Source organism: Callithrix jacchus, chromosome 3, assembly GCF_049354715.1.
Source record: "Callithrix jacchus isolate 240 chromosome 3, calJac240_pri, whole genome shotgun sequence".
NCBI classification, from domain to species: domain Eukaryota; kingdom Metazoa; phylum Chordata; class Mammalia; order Primates; family Cebidae; genus Callithrix; species Callithrix jacchus.
The window spans coordinates 75340293-75363179 of record NC_133504.1 but is presented as its reverse complement, the minus strand read 5'-3'; the positions used below and the strand labels follow the sequence as shown (position 1 = coordinate 75363179).

The 22887-nt window shown below is 37.2% G+C and overlaps 1 protein-coding gene across 31 annotated transcripts in view; it reads left to right on the top strand.

The window, feature by feature from the left end:
- BLTP1 (bridge-like lipid transfer protein family member 1) overlaps positions 1-22887 on the top strand; it is a 220865-nt gene that overhangs the window by 151789 nt on the left and 46189 nt on the right. For all 31 annotated transcript variants that reach the window (XM_035293010.3, XM_035293009.3, XM_078366548.1 and 28 more), the window contains 5 exons: positions 13576-13673; positions 16760-16945; positions 18182-18350; positions 20328-20539; positions 21634-21832. In XM_035293010.3, the coding sequence (XP_035148901.3) occupies positions 13576-13673; positions 16760-16945; positions 18182-18350; positions 20328-20539; positions 21634-21832 (864 nt within the window). The remainder of the gene's footprint in view (positions 1-13575; positions 13674-16759; positions 16946-18181; positions 18351-20327; positions 20540-21633; positions 21833-22887) is intronic.

Here is a 22887-nt window from a genome sequence, read left to right as displayed (position 1 = left end):
GTGGCTAGATCTGCTCCTTGAACCATTTCTTTCTGACTTTAGTGACAGCCACGAACCTTGAGAAAATGGCTACAGTGTAAATCACATAAGATTTACCTGGCCACAGAGCCTGGTGGAGCATAGGTATTCTGTTATTCTATCAAGGCCAAAGAACATAACAGAATATTGAGAGGAAATACTTTGAACCCTTGTAGCTCTAATTTCTCAGTACTCTGATCTCTGTATTGCTTCTTCCCTCTCCCATAATCTTTAGTTATTTTCCTTATTTTTTCTTGTATTCTTCTTCATGATTTTCCATCATATTACATTTAGTGTTAGGACATTTTCTATTATGTAGGAAGATTTATGTTCATAACAGTCATCAAGTTTGTTAGGAAAATACTTTTTTGGAAAAATTGATTACCTTATTTGTCCATGAAGGACTTTTAGGAATGCTTGGGTTTCAGAAAGATGTAAATAAGCACTAACTGATCAAGTAAACAGAAGAGACCTATTTCTGAGTATGTACAACCATCTTAGAAGCATATAAGGAAGCTACCTTCTTAGAATTGGGCAAGATATATATTTAATTGATAAAGACCTAAAAACTGTGGAATTAATGCAACTAACATAATAGTGTCTGATGGTTCCATAAACTAAAATTATTGTGCATTATGTTTTGTGAGTGGTTGAGCTTTTGCTTTGAAGTTTTAAACTTTTCTTTCTGAAACTAGATAAAAGGTATTCAAGGTAGTAATAGAGAAACACAAAACAAATAGTCCTTTAAGGTATGCTCATTCATCAACAGTTTTATCTTCAGAGATGGATTATCAAATGAATAGACACTAAGCCATTATTTTCTTTTTGTAAAACAATTTGACTATAAGAAAAATTAGATGTGAATCTTCACAAAGCTCTCAATGTTTAGAGTATTAATATTATAATTTACAAAGCGAAGGTATGCTAAACAATGTAAAAATCTAAGATTATTTCAGATATGTTAAAACATTTATTTGTTTAGCAAAATGATTTAAGAGAATATGAAAAAGTGAAAGACTTACATTTAAACTATCAGAAGAAAATAGTGTGTTAAGGAAGTATACTGTTCGGTAATATAACATGAATGTTTTACTCAACTTAGGTAAGTGAAAATTGAAAAAGAATCTGCTTTTAACCAAATGAAAAGGATAACAAGCAAGAATATTAAGAAAATGGAAATTGATGAGATATTTGCCATTTTATGAGAATAACTAGAGAAACAATAAGCCTGTCCAACCAACTTGTATATAAATCTGCAGGTCTAAATGAGACACATTCAAGTTATCTGAAAGAACTAATGGAGGATCTCTTGGTACCTCTGAAAAGGAACTTCAGTAAATCATGGGAATCAGGAGAGGTACCCAAACACAGGAAAATTGTGGTACCTAACTTAAGGGTAGGAAAGAAGTCTAAAGAAACTAATACCCCAAAGGCTAATCCAAAGAAAATGCCCGAAGTTTTTTACTTAGTATAGTCTCCCTTAGGAAATGAACTCCTTAATAACGCTTCTTTTTTTTTTATTGCATTTTAGGTTTTGGGGTACATGTGCAGAGCATGCAATACAGTTGCATAGGTACACACATGGCAGTGTGTTTTGTTTGCTTTCTCCCCTTCACCCCCATTTGGCATTTATCCCCAGGCTTTCCCTCCCCACCTCCCCCTCCCACTGGCCCTCCCCTTTTCCCCCCAATAGACCCCAGTGTTTACTACTCCCCTCTCTGTGTCCATCTGTTCTCATTTTTCATCACCCGCCTATGAGTGAGAATATGCGGTGTTTCATTTTCTGTTCTTGTGTCAGTTTGCTGAGAATGATGTTCTCCAGATTCATCCATGTCCCTACAAACGACACAAACTCATCATTTCTGATTGCTGCATAATATTCCATGGTGTATATGTGCCACATTTTTCCAATCCAGTCTATCATCGATGGGCATTTGGGTTGATTCCAGGTCTTTGCTATTGTAAACAGTGCTGGAATGAACATTCATGTGCATGTGTCCTTATAGTAGAACGATTTATAGTCCTTTGGATATATACCCAGTAATGGGATTGCTGGGTCAAATGGACTTTCTATTTCTAAGGCCTTGAGGAATTGCCACACTGTCTTCCACAATGGTTGGACTAATTTACACTCCCACCAACAGTGTAAAAGTGTTCCTTTTTCTCCACATCCTCTCCAGCATCTGTTGTCTCCAGATTTTTTAATGATCGCCATTCTAACTGGCGTGAGATGGTATCTCAATGTGGTTTTGATTTGCATCTCTCTGATGACCAGTGACGATGAGCATTTTCTCATATGATTGTTGGCCTCATATATGTCTTCTTTCGTAAAGTGTCTTTTCATATCCTTTGCCCATTTTTGAATGGGCTTGTTTGTTTTTTTCCTGTAAATCTGTTTGAGTTCTTTGTAAATTCTGGATATCAGCCATTTGTCAGATGGGTAAACTGCAAAAATTTTTTCCCATTCTGTTGGTTGACGATTCACACTAGAGACTGTTTCTTTTGCTGTGCAGAAGCTGTGGAGTTTCATTAGGTCCTATTTGTCTATTTTGGCTTTTGTTGCCAATGCTTTTGGTGTTTTGTTCATGAAGTCCTTGCCTACTCCTATGTCCTGGTTGGTTTTGCCTAGATTTTCTTCTAGGGTTTTTATGGTGCCAGGTCTTATGTTTAAGTCTTTAATCCATCTGGAGTTAATTTTGGTGTAAGGTGTCAGGAAGGGGTCCAGTTTCTGCTTTCTGCACATGGCTAGCCAGTTTTCCCAGCACCATTTGTTGAACAGGGAATCCTTTCCCCATTGCTTGTTTTTGTCAGGTTTATCAAAGATTGTATGGTTGTAGCTATGTTGTGTTGCCTCTGATGCCTCTGTTCTGTTCCATTGGTCTATATCTTTGTTTTGGTACCAGTACCATGCTGTTTTGATTACTGTAGACTTGTAGTATAGTTTGAAATCTGGTAGTGTGATGCCCCCTGCTGTGTTCTTTTTGCTTAGAATTGACTTGGCTATGCAGGCTCTCTTTTGGTTCCATATGAAGTTCATGGTGGTTTTTTCCAGTTCTGTGAAGAAAGTCAATGGTAGCTTGATGGGTATAGCATTGATTCTGTAAATTACTTTGGGCAGTATAGCCATTTTTACGATATTAATTCTTCCTAACCATGAACATGGAATGTTTCTCCATCTGTTTGTGTCCTTTCTGATTTCGTTGAGCAGTGGTTTGTAGTTTTCCCTGAAGAGGTCCCTTACGTTCCTTGTAAGTTGTATTCCAAGGTATTTTATTCTTTTTGTAGCAATTGTGAATGGCAGTTCGTTCTTGATTTGGCTCTCTTTAAGTCTGTTATTGGTGTAGAGGAATGCTTGTGATTTTTGCACATTGATTTTATATCCTGAGACTTTGCTGAAGTTGCTTATCAGTTTCAGGAGTTTTTGGGCTGAGGCGATGGGGTCTTTTAGGTATACTATCATGTCGTCTGCAAATAGAGACAAATTGGCTTCCACCTTTCCTATTTGAATTCCCTTTATTTCTTTTTCTTGCCTGATTGCTGTGGCTAGAACTTCCAGTACTATATTGAATAGGAGTGGTGACAGAGGGCATCCTTGTCTAGTGTGGATTTCAAAGGGAATGCTTCCAGTTTTTGCCCATTCAGTATGATATTGGCTGTTGGTTTGTCATAAATAGCTTTTATTACTTTGAGATACGTTCCATCAATACCGAGTTTATTGAGGGTTTTTAGCATAAAGGGCTGTTGAATTTTGTCTAATGCCTTCTCTGCATCAATTGGGATAATCATGTGGTTTTTGTTTTTGGTTCTGTTTATGTGGTGAATTACGTTGATAGACTTGCGTATGTTGAACCAGCCTTGCATCCCCGGGATGAATCCTACTTGATCATGATGAATAAGTTTTTGATTTGCTGTTGCAATCAGCTTGCCAATACTTTATTGAAGATTTTTGCACCTATGTTCATCATGGATATTGGCCTGAAGTTTTCTTTTAGTGTTGGGTCTCTGCCGGGTTTTGGTATCAGGATGATATTGGTCTCATAGAATGATTTGGGAAGGATTCCTTCTTTTTGGATTATTTGGAATAGTTTCAGAAGAAATTGTACCAGCTCCTCTTTGTGTGTCTGGTAGAATTTGACTGTGAACCCGTCTGGACCTGGGCTTTTTTTGTGTGGTAGGCTCTTAATTGCTGCCTCAACTTCTGACCTTGTTATTGGTCTATTCATAGTTTCAGCTTCCTCCTGGTTTAGGCTTGGGAGGACACAGGAGTCCAGGAATTTATCCATTTCTTCCAGGTTTACTAGTTCATGTGCATAGAGTTGTTTGTAATATTCTCTGATGAGGGTTTGAATTTTTGTGGAATCTGTGGTGATTTCCCCTTTATCATTTTTTATTGCATCTATTTGCTTGTTCTCTCTTTTATTTTTAATCAATCTGGCTAGTGGTCTGTCTATTTTGTTGATCTTTTCAAAAAACCAGCTCTTGGATTTATTGATTTTTTGGAGGGTTTTTCGTGTCTCAGTCTCCTTCAGTTCAGCTCTGATCTTAGTTATTTCTTGTCTTCTGCTGGGTTTTGAGTTTTTTTGATCTTGCTCCTCTAGCTCTTTCAATTTTGACGATAGGGTGTCAATTTTGGATCTCTCCATTCTTCTCATATGGGCACTTATTGCTATATACTTTCCGCTAGAGACTGCTTTAAATGTGTCCCAGAGATTCTGGCACGTTGTGTCTTCGTTCTCATTGGTTTTGAAGAACTTCTTTATTTCTGCCTTCATTTCGTTGTTTATCCAGTCAACATTCAAGAGCCAGTTGTTCAGTTTCCATGAAGCTCTGTGGTTCTGGGTTTGTTTCTGAATTCTGAGTTCTAACTTGATTGCACTATGGTCTGAGAGGCTGTTTGTTATGATTTCAGTTGTTTTGCATTTGCTGAGCAATGCTTTACTTCCAATTATGTGGTCAATTTTAGAGTAGGTGTGATGTGGTGCTAAGAAGAATGCATATTCTGTGGATTTCGGGTGGAGAGTTCTGTAAATGTCTATGAGGTTTGCTTGCTCCAGGTCTGAGTTCAAGCCCTGGATATCCTTGTTGATTTTCTGTCTGGTTGATCGGGTCTAATATTGACAGTGGAGTGTTAAAGTCTCCCACTATTACTGTGTGGGAGTCTAAGTCTCTTTGTAAGTCGTTAAGAACTTGCCTTATGTATCTGGGTGCTCCTGTATTGGGTCCATATATGTTTAGGATCGTTAGCTCTTCTTGTTGTATCGATCCTTTTACCATTATGTAATGGCCTTCTTTGTCTCTTTTGATCTTTGTTGCTTTAAAGTCTCTTTTATCAGAGATGAGAATTGCAATTCCTGCTTTCTTTTGCTCTCCATTTGCTTGGTGACCCGACCTTTCTCTCTGGCTGCCCTTAGTATTTTCTCCTTTATTTCAACCTTGTTGAATCTGACGATTATGTGCCTCGGGTTGCTCTTCTTGCGGAATATCTTTGTGGTGTTCTCTGTACTTCCTGCAATTGAGTGTTGGCCTGTCTTGCTAGGTGGGGGAAATTTTCCTAGATAATGTCCTGAAGAGTATTTTCCAGCTTGGATTCATTCTCTTCGTCACATTCTGGTACGCCTATCAAATGTAGGTTAGGTCTCTTCACATAGTCCCACATTTCTTGGAGACTTTGTTCATTCCTTTTTGCGCTTTTTTCTCTGATCTTGGTTTCTCTTTTTATTTCATTGAGTTGATCTTCGACTTCTGATATTCTTTCTTCTGCTTGGTCAATTTGGCTATTGAAACTTGTGCATGCTTCGCGAAGTTCTCGTATTGTGTTTTTCAGCTCCTTTAATTCATTCATATTCCTCTCTAAGGTATCCATTCTTGTTATCGTTTCCTCAAATCTTTTTTTAAGGTTCTTAGTTTCTTTGCATTGATTTAAAACATGTTCTTTTAGCTCACAAAAGTTTCTCATTATCCACCTTCTGAAGTCTAATTCCATCATTTCGTCACAGTCATTCTCCATCCGGCTTTGTTCCCTTGCTGGTGAGGAGTTTTGGTCCTTTCTAGGCAGCAAGGTGTTCTGGTTTCGGGTGTTTTCCTCCTTTTTGCGCTGGTTTCTTCCCATCTTTGTGGATTTATCCACCTGTCGTCTGTGTAGTTGCTGACTTTTCGATTGGGTCTCTGATTGGACACCCAGATTGTTGATGATGAAGTATTTCTGTTACTTGGTTTTCCTTCTACCAGTCTAGCCCCTTTGCTGTACGACTGCTGAGGTCCACTCCAGGCCCTGGTTGTCTGGGGTGCACCTATAGCAGCTGTGGAACAGCGAGGGATGCTACCAGTTTCTTTTTCTGCTATCTTTGCCCCAGAATGATGCCTGCCAAATGTCAGTCTTTTGGATATAGAGGGGTCAGGGAGCTGCTTGAGGAAACAGTCTGTACTTTGTAGGAGCTCAAGTGCTGAGCTGTGAGCTCTGTTGTTCATTCAGGGCTGTTAGGCTGCTATGTTTAATTCTGCTACAACATAACTTATAAAAAAACCCTTTTTTCTCAGATGCTCTGTCTGGGGAGGGGTTGGGGCTTTCCTTGTGAGTGTTCGCCTTGCTGTTCTGCCCAGCTAGGAGGCAGTCTAGTCGCTATTTGCCTGCTGAGGCTCTGCCCTACTGGTGTGAGGTTCGCCCTGTTGCTGCAGGCTCTGCCCTTCTGCTTCGGTCTCCACCCTGTTGCCATGGGCTACGCCCTGTGGCGGAGTCTCTCTGTTGTACCGGGTTGCCTCGGCAACAGCAGGCTGCCTCAGCAATGGGCATGTACCTCAGTAGGGGCTGATTGCCTCGGTAATGGTGGACGCCCTTCCCCCACGGAGCTGCGCTTTAAGAAAACCTCCTCACCGGGAGCGTTTGGAATCGCCATTTTGTTTGTCGCACTGCGCTACCCCAAACGCTGGGATTTCCTGGGCTGGCTCACTGTCCAAGTCCCGTTCAGTCTCAAGTTCAGCCCTCTCAGGTCTCAGTTTGCCGGTTCAACAGGGCACCCATAATAGTGCGCTCTTGTATGGAGCGCTGTGGAGCGCCTCTGCGCTTTGGCGTGGGCCGGAGCCACACCAGCTGCCAGCTACACCAGCCAAGACCTCTGCCTGGCGTCCCGCGTCTCTTTTATACCTGGGAATTTCCCCGTTCTGTGGGCAACTAAGATCCGTCTGGAAATGCGTACCCGACTCACCCTCTCCGCGCATCCAGCGAGAGCTTCAATCCTGGGTTGTTCTCACAGCGCCATCTTGAGTCCTCCTCAATAACACTTCTTAAACATAGTTTTTGTTAAGTCATGCTAATACTTTTCAAAAAAAAAATCAGGCTAGCTATAATTTTAGAATAGCTTAAGCAAGTTAATAGCTTAATCAAGTATACTGGATATGATGTGCTTAAACTTACATATTTATGCCGTAATATGAAATAAAACTTGATTGACACAAAAGGAGGAGGGTGGACCAAGATGGCTGATTAGAAGCAGCTGTGGTTCACGACTCTCACACAGAAGAATGGAGGAATGAAAATGGTGAGTTAATTCTGCACTTTCAGCTGACATATTCAGTTTCTTGCATCGGGAGTGACTTACACTGGTACAATTTGGCAGACCGCTCCACCCATGGAGGGCGAGGAAAAGCAGGATAGGGCGATGGCCTACCCAGGAGCAGCAAAGAGCCAGGGAGCCCCCACCCCCAGGCAAGGGCGACTGTGAGTGACTATATGACCCCTCCTGGGAAACCAGGCTTTTCCCACAAATCTTTGCGGTCGAAGGATCAGGTGATTCCCCTTATGAGTCCACACCACCAGGGCCTTTGGTTGGAAGCACAGAGTTGTGCAAGTCTCAGTGACGCAGCCGCTCGCCACACAGAGAAACAGGAGTTTTGCATACTTCAGCCCTGGGAATTCCAGCAAGGCAGGAGATGCATCCATGAATTCCCCTTTTTTCAGAGGTCAGCAGCCTTAACAACTGAAGGTAGATAAGCCCACAAAGATGAGAAAAAAATCAATACAAAAATGCTGAAAACTCAAAAAGCCAGAGTGCCTGTTCTCTTCTAGATGACCATAACACCTCTCCAGCAAGGGCACAGGACTGGGCTGGGGCTGAGATGGCTGAACTGATAGAAATAGGCTTCAGAAGGTGGGTAATAAAAGACTTCACTGAGCTAAAGGCGCATATTCTAACACAATGGAAAGCTAAGAATCATGACGAAACATACAGGAATGGATAAGCACAATAGCCAGTTTATAGAAGAATATAACTGACCTGATGGGTTGAAAAACACAGCAGGAGAATTTCACAATGCAGTCACAAATATCATCAGCACAACAGACCCAAGTGGAGGAAAGAATCTCAGAGCTTGAAGACTTACCTTTCTGAAATAAGACAGGCAGACAAGAATAGAGACAAAAAAATGAAAAGGAACAAACAAAACCTTTTATGTAAAAAGACCAAACCTATGACTGATTCGGGTACCTGAAAGAGACAGGGAAAATGGAACCAAGTTGAAAAACATACTTTGGGATATTATCCAGGAGAACTTCCCCAACTGGGCAAGACAGGCCAAGATTCAAATTCAGGAACTGCAGAAAACCCAGTAAGACACTCCTTGTGAAGGTCAACCCAAAGATACATAATCATCAAATTCTCCAAGGTTGAAATGAAAGAAAGAAGTTATGGGCAGCCAGGGAGAAAGGCCAGGTCACTTACAATGAGAAACATATCAGCCTAATAGCAGACCTCTCAGTGGGAACCCTACAAGTCAGAAAACACTGGGGGTCAATATTCAACATCCTTAAAAACATTTCCAGCCTACAATTTCATATCCGGACAGAGGTACAAAGAAGAGCTCGTACCATTTCTGTTGCAACTATTCAAAAAAATGAAAAGGAGGGACTCCTCTCTAACTCACTTTATGAGGCCAGTATCATCCTGATATCTAAACCTGACAGAGATATAAGAAAAGAAAACTTCAGGCCAAAATCCCTGATGAACATTGATGCAAAAGTCCTTGACACAATACTGGCAAACTGAATCCAGAAGCACATAAAAACCTTATCCACCACAATCAGGTAGGCTTCATCCCCGGGATGCAAGGTTGGTTCAAATCAATAAATATGATTCATCACATAAACAGAACTAAAGACAAAAACCCCACGATTATCTCAATAGATGCAGAAAAGGCCTTTAGTAAAACTCAACATCCCTTCATGTTAAAAACTCTCAATAAACTAGGTATTAAAGGTACATACCTCAAAATAGTAAGAGATATATATGACAAACCCACAGCCAATATCACTGAGTGGCAAAAGCTGGAAGCATTCCCCTTGAAAAACGGCAGAAGACAAGGATGCCTGCTCTCTCACCACTCCTATTTAACATAGTATTAGAAGTTCTGGCCTGGGCAGTCTGGCAAAAGAAAGAAATAAAGTATATACAAATAAGAAGAGATGAAGTCAAATTATCTTTGTTTGCAGATGACATGATTCTGTATGTAGAAAACCCCATCATCTCAGCTCAAAAGCTTCTTAAGCTGATGAGCAGCTTCAGCAAAATTGTGCAGTGTGCAAAAATTGCTAGCATTCCTATACACCAACAGCAGGCAAGAAGAGCCAAATCATGAATGAACTCCCATTCACAATTGCTTCAAAGAGAATAAAATACCTAGGAATACAGCTAACAATGGAAGTGAAGGACTGTTTCAAGGAAAACTACAAAATACTGCTCAAGAATAGTAGATAGATGACAGATAGATAGATAGATAGATAGATAGATAGATAGATAAGTAGATAGATAGGTAGATAGGTAGATCATAATAGTAGATTTATATTTTCTTCATTTTCGATTCTTATTAGAGAAAATACTATTTATTATTTAATTGAACAAATAGATAAGACAGCCAGCTTTCAAAATCGGAATCATGTAGTTCTTATTTGATCACCTATTGTTTGTTGTATCTCATGATGACTCCTAGGTAACCTGAACCAGCCGGGCATGATGGCTCATGCCTGTAATCCCAGCACTTTGGGAGGCTGAGGTGGGTGGATCACGAGGTCAGGAGTTCAAGACCAGCCTGACCAACATGGTGAAACCCCATCTCTACTAAAAGTACAAAAAATTAGCCAGGCATGGCGGCACGTTTGTAATCCCAGCTACTCAGGAGGCTGAGGCAGGAGAATTGCTTGAATGTGGGAGGCGGAAGTGCAGTGAGCCAAGATTGTGCCACTGCACTCCAGCCTGGAGAACTGACAGAGTGAGACTTCGTCTCAAAAAAGTAAATAAATAAATAACCTGAACCATGGTCTTGCCTATAGAGCCAAGAGAAACTAAGAACTATCCTAGCTTAACTTCACCCATCCTGTTAGAAAGTGTCAAGGTATACATAGTCATAAAGAATTTTCAGTGGCAGTATTCTGACAAATCCCCAAAATGTAGTAGATAATGTTTTATGTAATATTTTTCTCTCTAGAACATAACTCATTCTGTATTTCAAAGTAGAAATTGTCACTCTATCATTTTTTTTTTTTTTTTGAGACAGAGTTTCGCTCTTGTTACCCAGGTTGAAGTGCAATGGCGCGATCTCGGCTCACCGCAACCTCCACCTCCTGGGTTCAGGCAATTCTCCTGCCTCAGCCTCCCGAGTAGCTGGGATTACAGGCACGCGCCACCATGCCCAGCTAATCTTTTGTATTTTTAGTAGAGACGGGCTTTCACTATGTTGACCAGGTTGGTCTCGATCTCTCGATCTCGTGATCCACCCGTCTCGGCCTCCCAAAGTGCTGGGATTACAGGCTTGAGCCACCGCGCCCGGCCTGTCACTCTATCTTAGAAAACATAAAAGAAGATTCTATAATTCATTCCATAGTTGTTTATCAGAACTTAAAAAACATGTGACCCCCAAGTAAGTGATAAGCAACTTACAAAGATATGTGAGTAAAAATTATCACACTTATAGAATTTTTACTTCTGTTAGGAACATTAGGTATTTGAACATGTAGTAATAGAAACATTTAAATGAATTTTTGATGAATGAAGTTAAGCAGTACAAATATAAGAGAGAGGAAAACACTTCATGGGTAGACTATTGAGGCATAGGAATGATTTGAACTGATGCTTGAATAAGTTCTACTTTTTGATGATTGATTGCATTTCAAAAGAGAGGGACAGTTTGATGAAACAAAATAGCAAGAAACTGGGACCAAAAGACAACATTTATTTGCTGAGAATGAGATAAGAATTGTGGGAGTATAAGGGAAATTATAAAGACTTGCAGTAATTGTTTTGAGGAGTGTGTTGGAGAAATGACAGAAGATGAAGTGTTAGATCGCCAAGCAACACAGCTGCTTTGTAATTGTGTTCAGGAAAACACTGAGGGTTTGCTAAGGTACTGCTTGCTAGGATCTGCATATACATGGCCCTGCCCTTTAAGAATTCTCTAATTAGGGATTAGAGCTATGTAGATAAATTAATATAACGAAGATGTGTATTTCTTGGCAAACATCATATAGGAAAGAAGGACCAAACGCTGATGAGGGTGTATCAGAAACAGTATGAATAAACAAAGTGTGATAAAGGACTTAGAAGAGCACCTGGCACTCAGTGAGCACTTAAATATTAGGTATTAGAATTTACACATATCTACTTAGTTAAGAGTTAAAAAATGAGTAAGAACAGAACATAAGTGAGTGGATAAAGTAATTTAAGAAAAGTGAGCTTAAGGAACAGGGATGTGTAAGAGGGCTGTGGTTTAGAAGTCAAACGATGAAAAGCAGAGAATAGTAGTTTAATGTTTTGGGAATAGCACTGAAAAGTAAACTAAACACCATCTACTGCTGGATCAAAGGAATGAATGAATGTGAGATTTCCAAATGATATGGCAACCAAAAGTCATATGTAAATGAAGTTATAAAATCAGGGAAATGAAAAGCATAAATGTAAGACAGTGGAAACTTTGCTGGGTGGTAGATGGAAGATCGAGACAACAGGGGTGGGAAGGGGTAGTTGATAGTTGGGTGGAGGGGTAATATTATATACACACAAATACATATGTATATGGCTGTAGGTAGGGTTATCAGTGATGAGGCTTAGGTAAGGGATGATTGTAGATTTGAGTTAGGAGGCTGAGAGAAATAATTATAAGTTGAAGAAAAGAAAATGTAATCTGTGTGCTATATATTATAGAGAAGGGTAGCTCAGAGAGGAAAGATGCAAGCATACAGGCAGTACTAAGTTTACAAAGACACATATAGTCTATTCTTTCAAAATACAAATATATAGTTTTTTGTTTTGTTTTGTTTTTGAGTTCAGTCTCTGTCATACAGCCTGGAGTGTTTTGGCGCCATCTTAGCTCACTGCAACCTCTGCCACCTGAGTTCAAGCAGTTCTCCTGTTTCAGCCTCCTGAGTAGCTGGGATTACAGGCGCCCTCCACACCCAGCAAATTTTTTGTTTTTAGTAGAGATGGGTTTTCTCCATGTTGGCCAGGATGGTCTCGAACTCCTGACCTCATGTCATCCACCCACCTTCGCCTCTCAAAGTGCAGGGATTACAGGTGTGAGCCACCATGCCTGGCCCAAAAATATGTTAATTAGTATGTTGTGGTATAAGCAATCCACAAATCCTTAATACTACTTCCCATCTCTTCATCCATATCATTCTTTCTTTCTCTTTCTGGTGTATTCATTCATCTTTATATATAAAATTCTTTTTGAGGGGGCCAAGTTATGTCCTAGTCCATCTTTTCTCGTTCTTATCTTGGATGTACCTTCTGTTGACTGCTGTCTCTTTCTATTTTCTTCCTATTTTCTGTTGTAGTAAAAAACTAAAATATATTTTTATCATAGTACTAACTGAATAGATTTTGACCCCTAAATTTCAAATGCCCAAAAAAGATTAATTTCTCTTTCAAAACAAAGCAAATCTGCTTTTTATCTATTTGGTACTTAGTTCTTTTGAAAATATCTGTGGTCTCTAATGGGGGGAAAAAAAATTCCATCCTACCTATACAGGCTCCCTGGGATGATGAACATATGTACAAAAAGATTGATCATTGTCAGATAGAATATTTGAAAGATAGGCATGCAGAATGTTTTCAAATCATTGGAAAGATAAGTGGAAACAGAAGTAAGATATTGAGATATTAGAACATTATTTTCTGTATGCCACATTGCCCAGGCCAAAAAAAAAAAGAAATGTTCTGTTAATAGGAACTTCATGACCAGGGGCCCTGCAACAAAAGTCACATTATTGGTTGAAGAAATCGGTCCAGTTTACTTTCTGCCTTCAAATGTGTTTTCTGAGATACATAAACGTGTTTTGGTTCAATAATATATACAGTGTTTTAATTAATATAAAATGTTAATAAATGTCTACATGTGCAGAATTATCCCTATCTTTCATATATCTGCCTCAGTGAAATGTAACATAGCTGAAGATCTCTGTGTCAGTGGTCGGTAAAAATAAAATACCTATTTTGTGAGGGTTTTCTTAAAGGCACAAAATAGTTATTTTTTTTCTTTTTAAAAAAAATTGTCCCAAACCCTTCTTTCCTTTAGGTGGAGAGCAGCCTATTCCTCTCTGGAATGAACATGATGGAACAGCAGATGGAGATAAGCCTAAAATTCTCCTTTATTCCCTAAACTTGCAGTTCAAGGTAACATAAATAATAATAGTACTTCTATAAAAATTTTTCTAATCAGTTAATACATGCTTGTTATAGAAAATTTGTTACGTAAATTACCAAAGAGAAAATAAAAATGATGCATAACGCCATCCACTCAGAGTAAAAGCTTTAACAATAATTATTTGAGTATGCTTTAGAACTTTTTTCCTTTTAGTATTTTTATATATGCATATATTTATGCATTTAAAAAATCATTGAATACCTTTCCATATTAGAATATTTAGATCAGTTTTATCTTCCTGAACATCTGTATATGTGTACACTTGTAACAATTTATTCAACTACTCCTTTCTGATGAACATTTTGTTTTTCTTCAATTAATGCTGTTATAATTTACTCTGCAGAAATATTTTATGCACTTTTCCAATTATATTACTTCTAGAAGGCTGAGGTAGGAGGATTGCTTGAGCCTAGAAGTTTGAGACCAGCCCTGGCAACATAGCAAGACCTTGTCTCTACAAAAAATTAAAAAAAAAAAAAATTAGCTAGGTAGGTGGCACATCCCTGTAGTCTCAGCTACTTCAGAGGCTAAGGTGGAAGGATTGCTTAAGTCTGGAAGTTCAAGGCTACAGTGAGCTGTGGTTGTGCCACTGCATTCCAGCCTGGGTGACAAAGTGAGACCTGTCTTAAAAAACAAAATAAGGACTATATTATTTTAATAGAAAATTTAATATTTCTAACAGTTAAGATACCAGGGTTCATAAAAATAGTAAATCATTCTTACTACCTAGTTATGTAATTATAACTAATGTATTCAATCCATTGAACACTAAATTTTAAATACAAAACATAATGTCTAAAAAATTGCTACTAACATGAAAAATTAATGTTGCCACTTCTGTCAGTTTATTAGACATATCCTATACAGCATACCTTGTTTCATTGCACTTCACTTTATTGTGTTGCACAGGTATTGAGTGTTTTTTACAAATTAAAGGTGCCATTTTTCCGATAGCATATACTCACTTTCTGTGTCATATTTTAGTAATTCTTGTAATACTTCACTATAATTATTACTATATTTCTGTTATAATGATCTGTGATCAAAAATCTTGGATTTTGCTACAGTAATTGTTTTGGGGCACCAGGAACTGCACCAATATAGAACAGCAAACTAAATCATTAAATGTTGTTGCACATCACTCACTTTCAATCAAAAGCTGGAAGGTATGTCAACAGCCAAGACAGACCGAAAGCTAGGTCTGTTGTGCCAAACAGTTAGCCAGGTTGTGAATGCAAAGGTAAAGACCTTAAACAAAATTAAAAGTGTTACTCCAGTGAACACAGGAATGGTAGTAGAAATGCCAAGCAGCTTTATTGCAGATAAGGAGAAAGTTTGAATGAATAGTCTGGATAGACCAGCCACAGCATTCCCCTAAGCTAAAGCCTAATCCAGAGCAAGACCCTAATTTTCTTCAATTCTCTGAAGGTTAGGAGAGGTGAGAAAGCTACAAAAGAAAACTTGGAAGCTAGCAGAAATTGGTTCATAACGTTTAGGGAAATAACCTGTCTTCATAACATAAAAGTGCAAACTGAGGATCAAGCTAGAATAATTGATGAAGGTGGTTACACTAAACGACAGATTTTTCCATGTGACCTTTTATGGGAAGAAGATGCTAGCTAGGACTTTCATAGCTAGAGGGAAGTCAATGCCTGGTTTCAAATGACGGGCTGTCTCTTTTTAGGGAAAAATGAAGCTGGTGACTTTAAGTGGAAGCCAGTGCTCATTTACCATTCTGAAAATTCTAGGGCCCTTAAGAATTATGCTAAATCTCTGTCTGTGCTCTGTCAGTGGGAGGACAAAGTCTAGATGACAGCGTATCTGTTTACATTATGGTTGACTGAATATTTTAAGCCCATTATGGGGCTACTGCTCAGAAAAAAAGATTCATTTTAAAATATTACTGCTCACTGACAATGCACCTGGTCACCTAAGAGCTCTGGTGAAGATTTACAAGGAAATTAATGTTTTCATGCCTAACATATTTCTTCTGCAGCCCATGAATTGAGTAATTTCAACTTTCAAGTCTTATGATTTAAGAAATATATTTTGTAAGGCTACAGCTGTCATAGATAAGTGATTCCTCACATGGATCTGAGCAAAGTAAATTGAAAACCTTCTGGAAGGGAGATCATTTTGATTAATGAGAGGTCAAAATATCAACATTACTAGGATTTTGGAAGAAGCTGGTCCAATTCTCATGGCTGACTTCGAAGGACTCAAGACTTCAATGGAGGAAGTAAATGCAGATAGGGTAGAAACAGCAAGAGAACTAGAATTAAATGTGTAGCCTGAAGATGGGACTGAATTGCTGCAATCTCATGATAAAACTTGAATGGGTGAAGAGTTGCTTCTTATGGATGAGCAAAGAAATTTTATCTTCAGGTAGAATCTACTCATGGTGAAGATGCTATAAACCTTGTTGAAATGACAGAGGGTTTAGAATGTTCTATAAACTTAGTTGATGAAGCAGTGGTAGGGTTTGGAAAGGATTGTTCTAACTTTGGAAGAGGTTCTGCTATGGCTAAAATGCTATCAAACAGCATCACATGCTGCAGAGAAGTCTTTCATGAAAGGTAAGAGTCAGTCAAGACACAAACTTCATTGTTTTATTTGAAGAAACTGTCACAATCACCCCAGCCTTTGACAACCACTACCATGATCAGTCAGCAGCCATCAACATGAAGGCAAGACCCTCTACTAGCAAAGATTACAACCCACTAAAAGCTCAGATAATTGTTGGCATTTTTTAGCAATAAAGTATTTTTTAAATTAAGGTATATACAGCATTTTTTTGGACATAATGGTATTACACATTTGATGGACTACAGTATAATTTAACTTTTTATATGCACTGGGAAATCAAAAATTTTATGTGACCCACTTTATCGCAGTGGTCTGGAACCAAATCCACATTATCTCCAATGTATGCCTGTTCATGGTTTAAAACACAACTATTTTATTTATCAAATACTGAAAGACTGCATTTGAGTAGGTATACATTGTTGATTTAAAATTCTTTTTTTTTTTTCCTAACATACACTCTGTCTGCTAGGGTATTCAAGTAACGGCCACTACACCATCAATGAGAGCTGTAAGATTTGAAACTGGATTGATTGAACTGGAACTTTCTAACCGACTTCAAACCAAAGCTTCACCAGGAAGTAGCAGCTATCTGAAACTATTTGGCAAATGCCAAGTGGATTTAAATCTGGCATTAGGACAAATTGTCAAACATCAGGTAAGTACAGAATACATTGATGTTAGAACCATGGCTTTTAAATTTTGCACATCAATTTTAACTACTTTATGTGTTAGTATTTACAAAAATATTTAGTGTAAGTTCCTAAAGTTTCTCATTATAAATTAAAACTCATTTAAGAAGGGCTTTACAATTTTACCTTGGCATTTCATTGAGTATTGTAGCAGCATGTTGTTACAGTTTAGTGCAGAGGCGGTCACATGATATTTAATCCAGTATCTTCATAATCATTTGCTTGTAATTTTTTTATTTTGCTAAACATTTTTTATTTCGAAGTCTTGTACTAACATTAATGAGTTCTTTAAATGTTAAGTGTATACCTTTTCTGTAGAATTTTAGCAAGTTCTGCCTATAATAATATTAAATATATTAAGTTAAAAAATAGCAGTTAGATTCTCTGTTTTAAAAAAATGAACTTTGACAGCTTATTGGAGATTTTTTGTTTGTATTTTACCAAAAATTATTATGTAGATTTTAATCTTGTTTTCCTCTTTGGTAAGAATGCCAGTCAGTTTTAAAACTGAATTGCTGCATTAAAGATATGAGGGGAAAAAATGAACAAATATTTCTTGTCATCTCTAGTAAAGAAGTAATTTTTTCAAATGGAAACATTTTTAGAGGTTCTAGTTATTTTGAAGTATTTAATACATTTTCATTTAGAATATGAACCTTATCCTAACTTTTATATAAAGTTTATTTATGACTTCATATTTACCTCTTGCATGGCTATTTTATATATTAATTTCAAATGTCTTTGGTACTGAGTATAAGAAATATATCATTAACAGCCAAAATTGAGAAAAATGTATTTTTTTTTTTTGGTGAACAGTACCATTAATAGTGGGTTTTTTTTTTTTTTGAGACAGAGTCTCACTCTGTTGCCAGACACCAGGCTGGAGTGCAGTGGTGCAATCTCGGCTCACTGCAACCTCTGCCTTACGGGTTCAAGCAGTTCTTCTGCTTCAGCAAGCAGTTCTCCTGCTTCAACCTCCCGAGTAGCTGGGACTACAGGCACGTACCACCACACTCAGCTAATTTTTTGTATTTTAGTTGGCCAGGATGGTCTCCATCTCTTGACCTCGTGATCCACCAGCCTCTGCCTCCCAAAGTGCTGGGATTACAGTTGTGAGCCACCGTGCCCGGCCAATAGTGTTTAGTTTTTATATTAAAACTTTTTCCATTATTTTATTTTATTGAGCTTTAATTTTATTTTAGGTTTATGAGGAAGCTGGTTCTGATTTTCATCAAGTTGCCTATTTTAAAACCAGAATTGGATTAAGAAATGCCCTCCGAGAAGAAATCAGTGGTTCTTCAGATAGGGAAGCTGTGCTTATTACTTTGAATAGACCAATTGTTTATGCACAGCCTGTGGCCTTTGATAGAGGTAAGATAAAGTCAATCACTACTATCCTCTGGGATTTAGGAATGTTCTGTTAATGCTAGATAAAAAATCTTATCGTTTACTGGTGTAAATGCTTGACAGCCAAATGCTTCCTAAATCTGAAATGTGCATATCAAAAAAAAAAAATTCTTGCTTATTCCCTTCAGTTTTTAAAAGTTATTTTACATTGTAAAGTTATTTTGCCTTCTGCATGGATACATAAGAGTGTCTGATTCAGATTATTTAATTATAATGCTCATTTTTTGGTTTTGATAATTAATGCACCCATTTGTGTTTTGGCACTGTTCATTTTTATTTTCTATAAACATTTATCATGTACTGTCTAGAAGTGGAATACAAAAATGTTTGTGTTTTGGCACTGTTCATTTTTATATTCTATGAATATTTATCATATACTGTCTAGAAGTGGAATACAAAAATGAACAAGATCCCTGCCCTCAAGGACCTTTCAGTCAAGTGGAAAAGAAAACAAAGTAGACTACACAGTGGAGTTAGAGACATATTGTTTGTTCTGAGGAAGAATCTATCTTTGCCTGTACTTCTCAGAGGAGAAACTAATTCTTCAGATTCAACTTTGAATTAGGAGTTCACCAGGGAGATAAGGAAATGAAAGTATCTCTTATTTACTTATATATCCCAGGACCTAGGAAGTTCCTGGCATACAATAAGAACCAAATAAACATCGACTGAGAGAGAATATGAATGAATGTCTTTGAACACATAAATCTAAGAAAATATAGTGGGAGGTTTCATAAAGGAAAATAATGGGAAAGTGGCTGAACAACTAGACAAGGTATAATTAATGTAGATTGGGCAAATATGTTTGAACTGTATTTTAGAAGTAATGAGGAGCCATTTAAGATCTCTATCAGTGATGGACATAGGCTAGTAATAGAATCCTGTTAGAAAATTGCCCTTTTGACAGTGTTACGGATAACATTTTATTTTGCTGAATCCCATGTACATGTTTTTCAGTTCTCATTTTACTGACCTCTCATCAGCTTTCATCAAATCCTTAATATATTTTGTACTCTGTATTGTCCTTGACACAATACAGGTTGAGTATTGGTTCTCCAAAATAATTAGAACAGGAAGTGTTTCAGACTTTGGATTCTTTCAGATTTTGGTATATTTTTGGATACATAATGAGATATCTTGGGGCTGGGACCCAAGTTTAAACATGAAATTCATTTGTGTTTCATATACTTTATATGCAGAGCCTAAAGATAATTTTATAAAATTTTTTTAAATAATTTTATGAATGAAACAAAGTTTTGACAGGATTTTGGCTGCAGTCTCACATGAGTTCATATGTGGAATTTTTCACTTGTGGCATATCAACATTCAGAAAAGTAGGATTTTGGAGTATTTTGGATTTCAGATTAGGGATGCTCAACCTGCATTTGCTTCTTCTCCTACTTCTCTGGCCTCTCCATCTTTATGTCCTTTTTAGAGGCTCCTCCATCTATACACTGTCATGAAATGAAGGTTTTCCTTAAGGTGTATTTCTGCTTAACAAATTCAAACATCTTTGACCTATCTCTGTAAATCATATCCTTTTAATGGTATGTTCCTAATATTATGTACCTTTCCTTAAAGAATTTTAAAAGTAGTAACAGTAAGCTCTACGATGAAGTGAAGTACCATGTCTGTTTTCATTTGTTCTTCCATCCCAGTACCTCGCATCTAACAGGCATTTCACAAATAAGTTAGAGTGAATGAACAGACCAGGATTTTCTTCTTTTTTTCTGCCATTATGTGGTTGCCTGCTTTCTGTTTTGTTTTTTCATTTGTTATAAAAATAGTGACTATATGTCACTTTCCTAATTCTAATGCTACAGTTTTCTGGGTGTAATTTTTATTAAGCAACAGTATTTTGCAGCTTTTGAGCTTTTCTTAACATAGAGATTTACAATGCTAATTTTAATTTTCTTTCTGCCCTGCCTTAATTGCCAAAAGCTGTGCTGTTTTGGCTGAATTATAAGGCTGCCTATGACAACTGGAATGAACAACGAATGGCTTTACATAAGGATATTCACATGGCTACAAAGGAAGTAGTAGATATGCTACCTGGTATCCAGCAAACATCAGCCCAGGCCTTTGGGACTCTTTTCCTCCAGCTCACTGTCAATGATCTGGGAATTTGCCTTCCTATCACAAATACTGCACAGGTACAAAAAAGTCAAGTCATATTCCAGGATTAAGAGCCAGGCATTTCTACATAGCTATTTCTAAGTATCTAGAGTATAACAATACATTTTTCAGGATAACAGTTTATAACTGTTTACTAGGTGGGAAGTAAGATTGAATCCCTCCAAGCATTATTTATCTATTATTAAATCTGAATCTCATGGGTCTTTTCTCTGAAGCACTCTGATATGCTTCAGAATAGTGAAAAGATTGATAACCACCAGATAACTCTTAGTTTTTACCTTCACAAATAAAAGCTTAGTTTCAGAATCATTTTATTGTTTTCTTTTTAGGCAAGGAAGTCATTGGTATGGACTTGTTTATAAGATAGAAATAAAAGGACATTTAGGAATACTCTTTAATAAACTTACCTGTAATAGAGTAGGGAATTCCAAAATGCTTTTATACTGTAATATTTAATGGTAATGAAACTTGAAAGCACTGTGTACATTAAGCAGGAAATTTCTCCTTGCAGTTTAGGACCAGTTCTCAGGAATATGTAACTGCATGCAGATGTGTGTATGAGAGAGAGAAAAGGCTGTGAAAACCTGTCAGGCGAAGAAGCAACAGTTATTAACAGTAGAATACAGACATTTTTACTGTTATAATTTACCTTAATAACTTGTAACCAGTTGTTGAATTAATTTATCTTCTATTCTGTTTGGTAAGACAGCATAGAAGAAAACTTTGGGTTGAGAATGGGCAGCATTGGTCTGTTTATGTTTCAGGAGCTGAAATAGAGTAGTTTTTTAGTAGCATGATAAGCAGGGCCTAAGAAGGCCATAAACACCACAGGTGGGTAACATAGTGAGAGCATCTCCCCACAACTAAAAGAGAGGATTGAGATAGAAATGTAGATAGCCCTTTGTACATTAAGCAAAGAAAAAAATGCAAATGGCAAGTACATTTCACTTGAGCAATTTAATTTTTAAAAGGTATCTTTCCAAGGTGCTCTTTAATGAACATATCTAGGCTTGACCCTTTCTAGATTTCTGTTCCTGTGAATCCTGTGAAGATTTCTAAGTTTTAAAAATTGTCACCTTTTATCTTATATCTTCTTTAATGTATTTTGCAGTCTAATCATACTGGAGACCTTGACACTGGATCTGCTTTGGTATTAACTATTGAAAGTACCCTCATCACTGCTTGCTCTTCAGAATCTCTGGTTAGCAAAGGGCATTTCAAAAATTTTTGTATCCGTTTTGCTGATGGATTTGAGACATCATGGGATGACTGGAAACCAGAAATTCGTGGGGATTTAGTGATGAATGCCTGTGAGTGTTTTTAATTTGTATATGCGGTTTAGAACTTAAAAAAATAAAACATTTGTAAAATTAAAGGATGCTTAGATATAACAATGTTTTTAGACTTTGAGAAAAGGGCTTTTTCTAGTTACAGGTAACAAACCATATTTGTGAAAAATTACAGCTTTGAGTAGTTTGGGTAAGTAAACCAACTAGGCATTCTTTTTGGTAGTATAATATTTGAATGTTTGCACACTCCCTGATTTTACCTGTAATTGATCCATGTTTGACCAGATAAAAGCATCTTTGTCCTATCAGAAGCTTGAAAGAAAATGATAAATGTGTAATATCCAACTCAACATAAAAACAGAACAGGTTGTAAATAGCCAGGACCAGGAACTCCAGCCTTAATATTGACATGAATAAATCCACACGTTCAAATTTGTAAAGTACAGAGTATAATGTGAATTCCTGCAATTCCATAATTTTCAAGGTTGGGTATAACTAAAGCTGTGTTTATAAGCCATATGAAGATATAAGGGTTTATTTGTATGTATTTTTATATTTTAAATATTACAGCAGAGTTAGTAAAGCATCATTAATCTTAATAAAGAAAAATTATAAATGAGAAAGTAAAAGGTTGTGAACTGAAATTCCTCAATCTTATAGACTAAACATTTTAGAAAGTCAGAGCCCATTGTTTATGTAATTTCTTCCTCTCTCCACTAGAGGGAAATCTTTCTAGTTGCCATTGTCTGAAGAATGGGAAAACTTGCCATTATTTTTACACCAATAATGAAAGTTTTAGCATTCAAAAATTATAGGCGAAATTCTTGGTTTTGATTTGTAGGGAAGTAAAAATATTTTTTTCTACTACCCTTTTATGTTATATGCTGGGTCTTACGTAATAAAAGACCGATTAATAAGAGAAAAGCATACAGGTTTATTTAATATGAGGGGTTTTTTTTTGTGACATGGAGCCATCATTAGGAAATGAAGATCCAAAGAAATGGTTAAACCTTAGTATTTTTATACTAGGTTTGATGAAGAGTAGAAAGTTGTAGAGCAATAGGAGAAAACAAAAA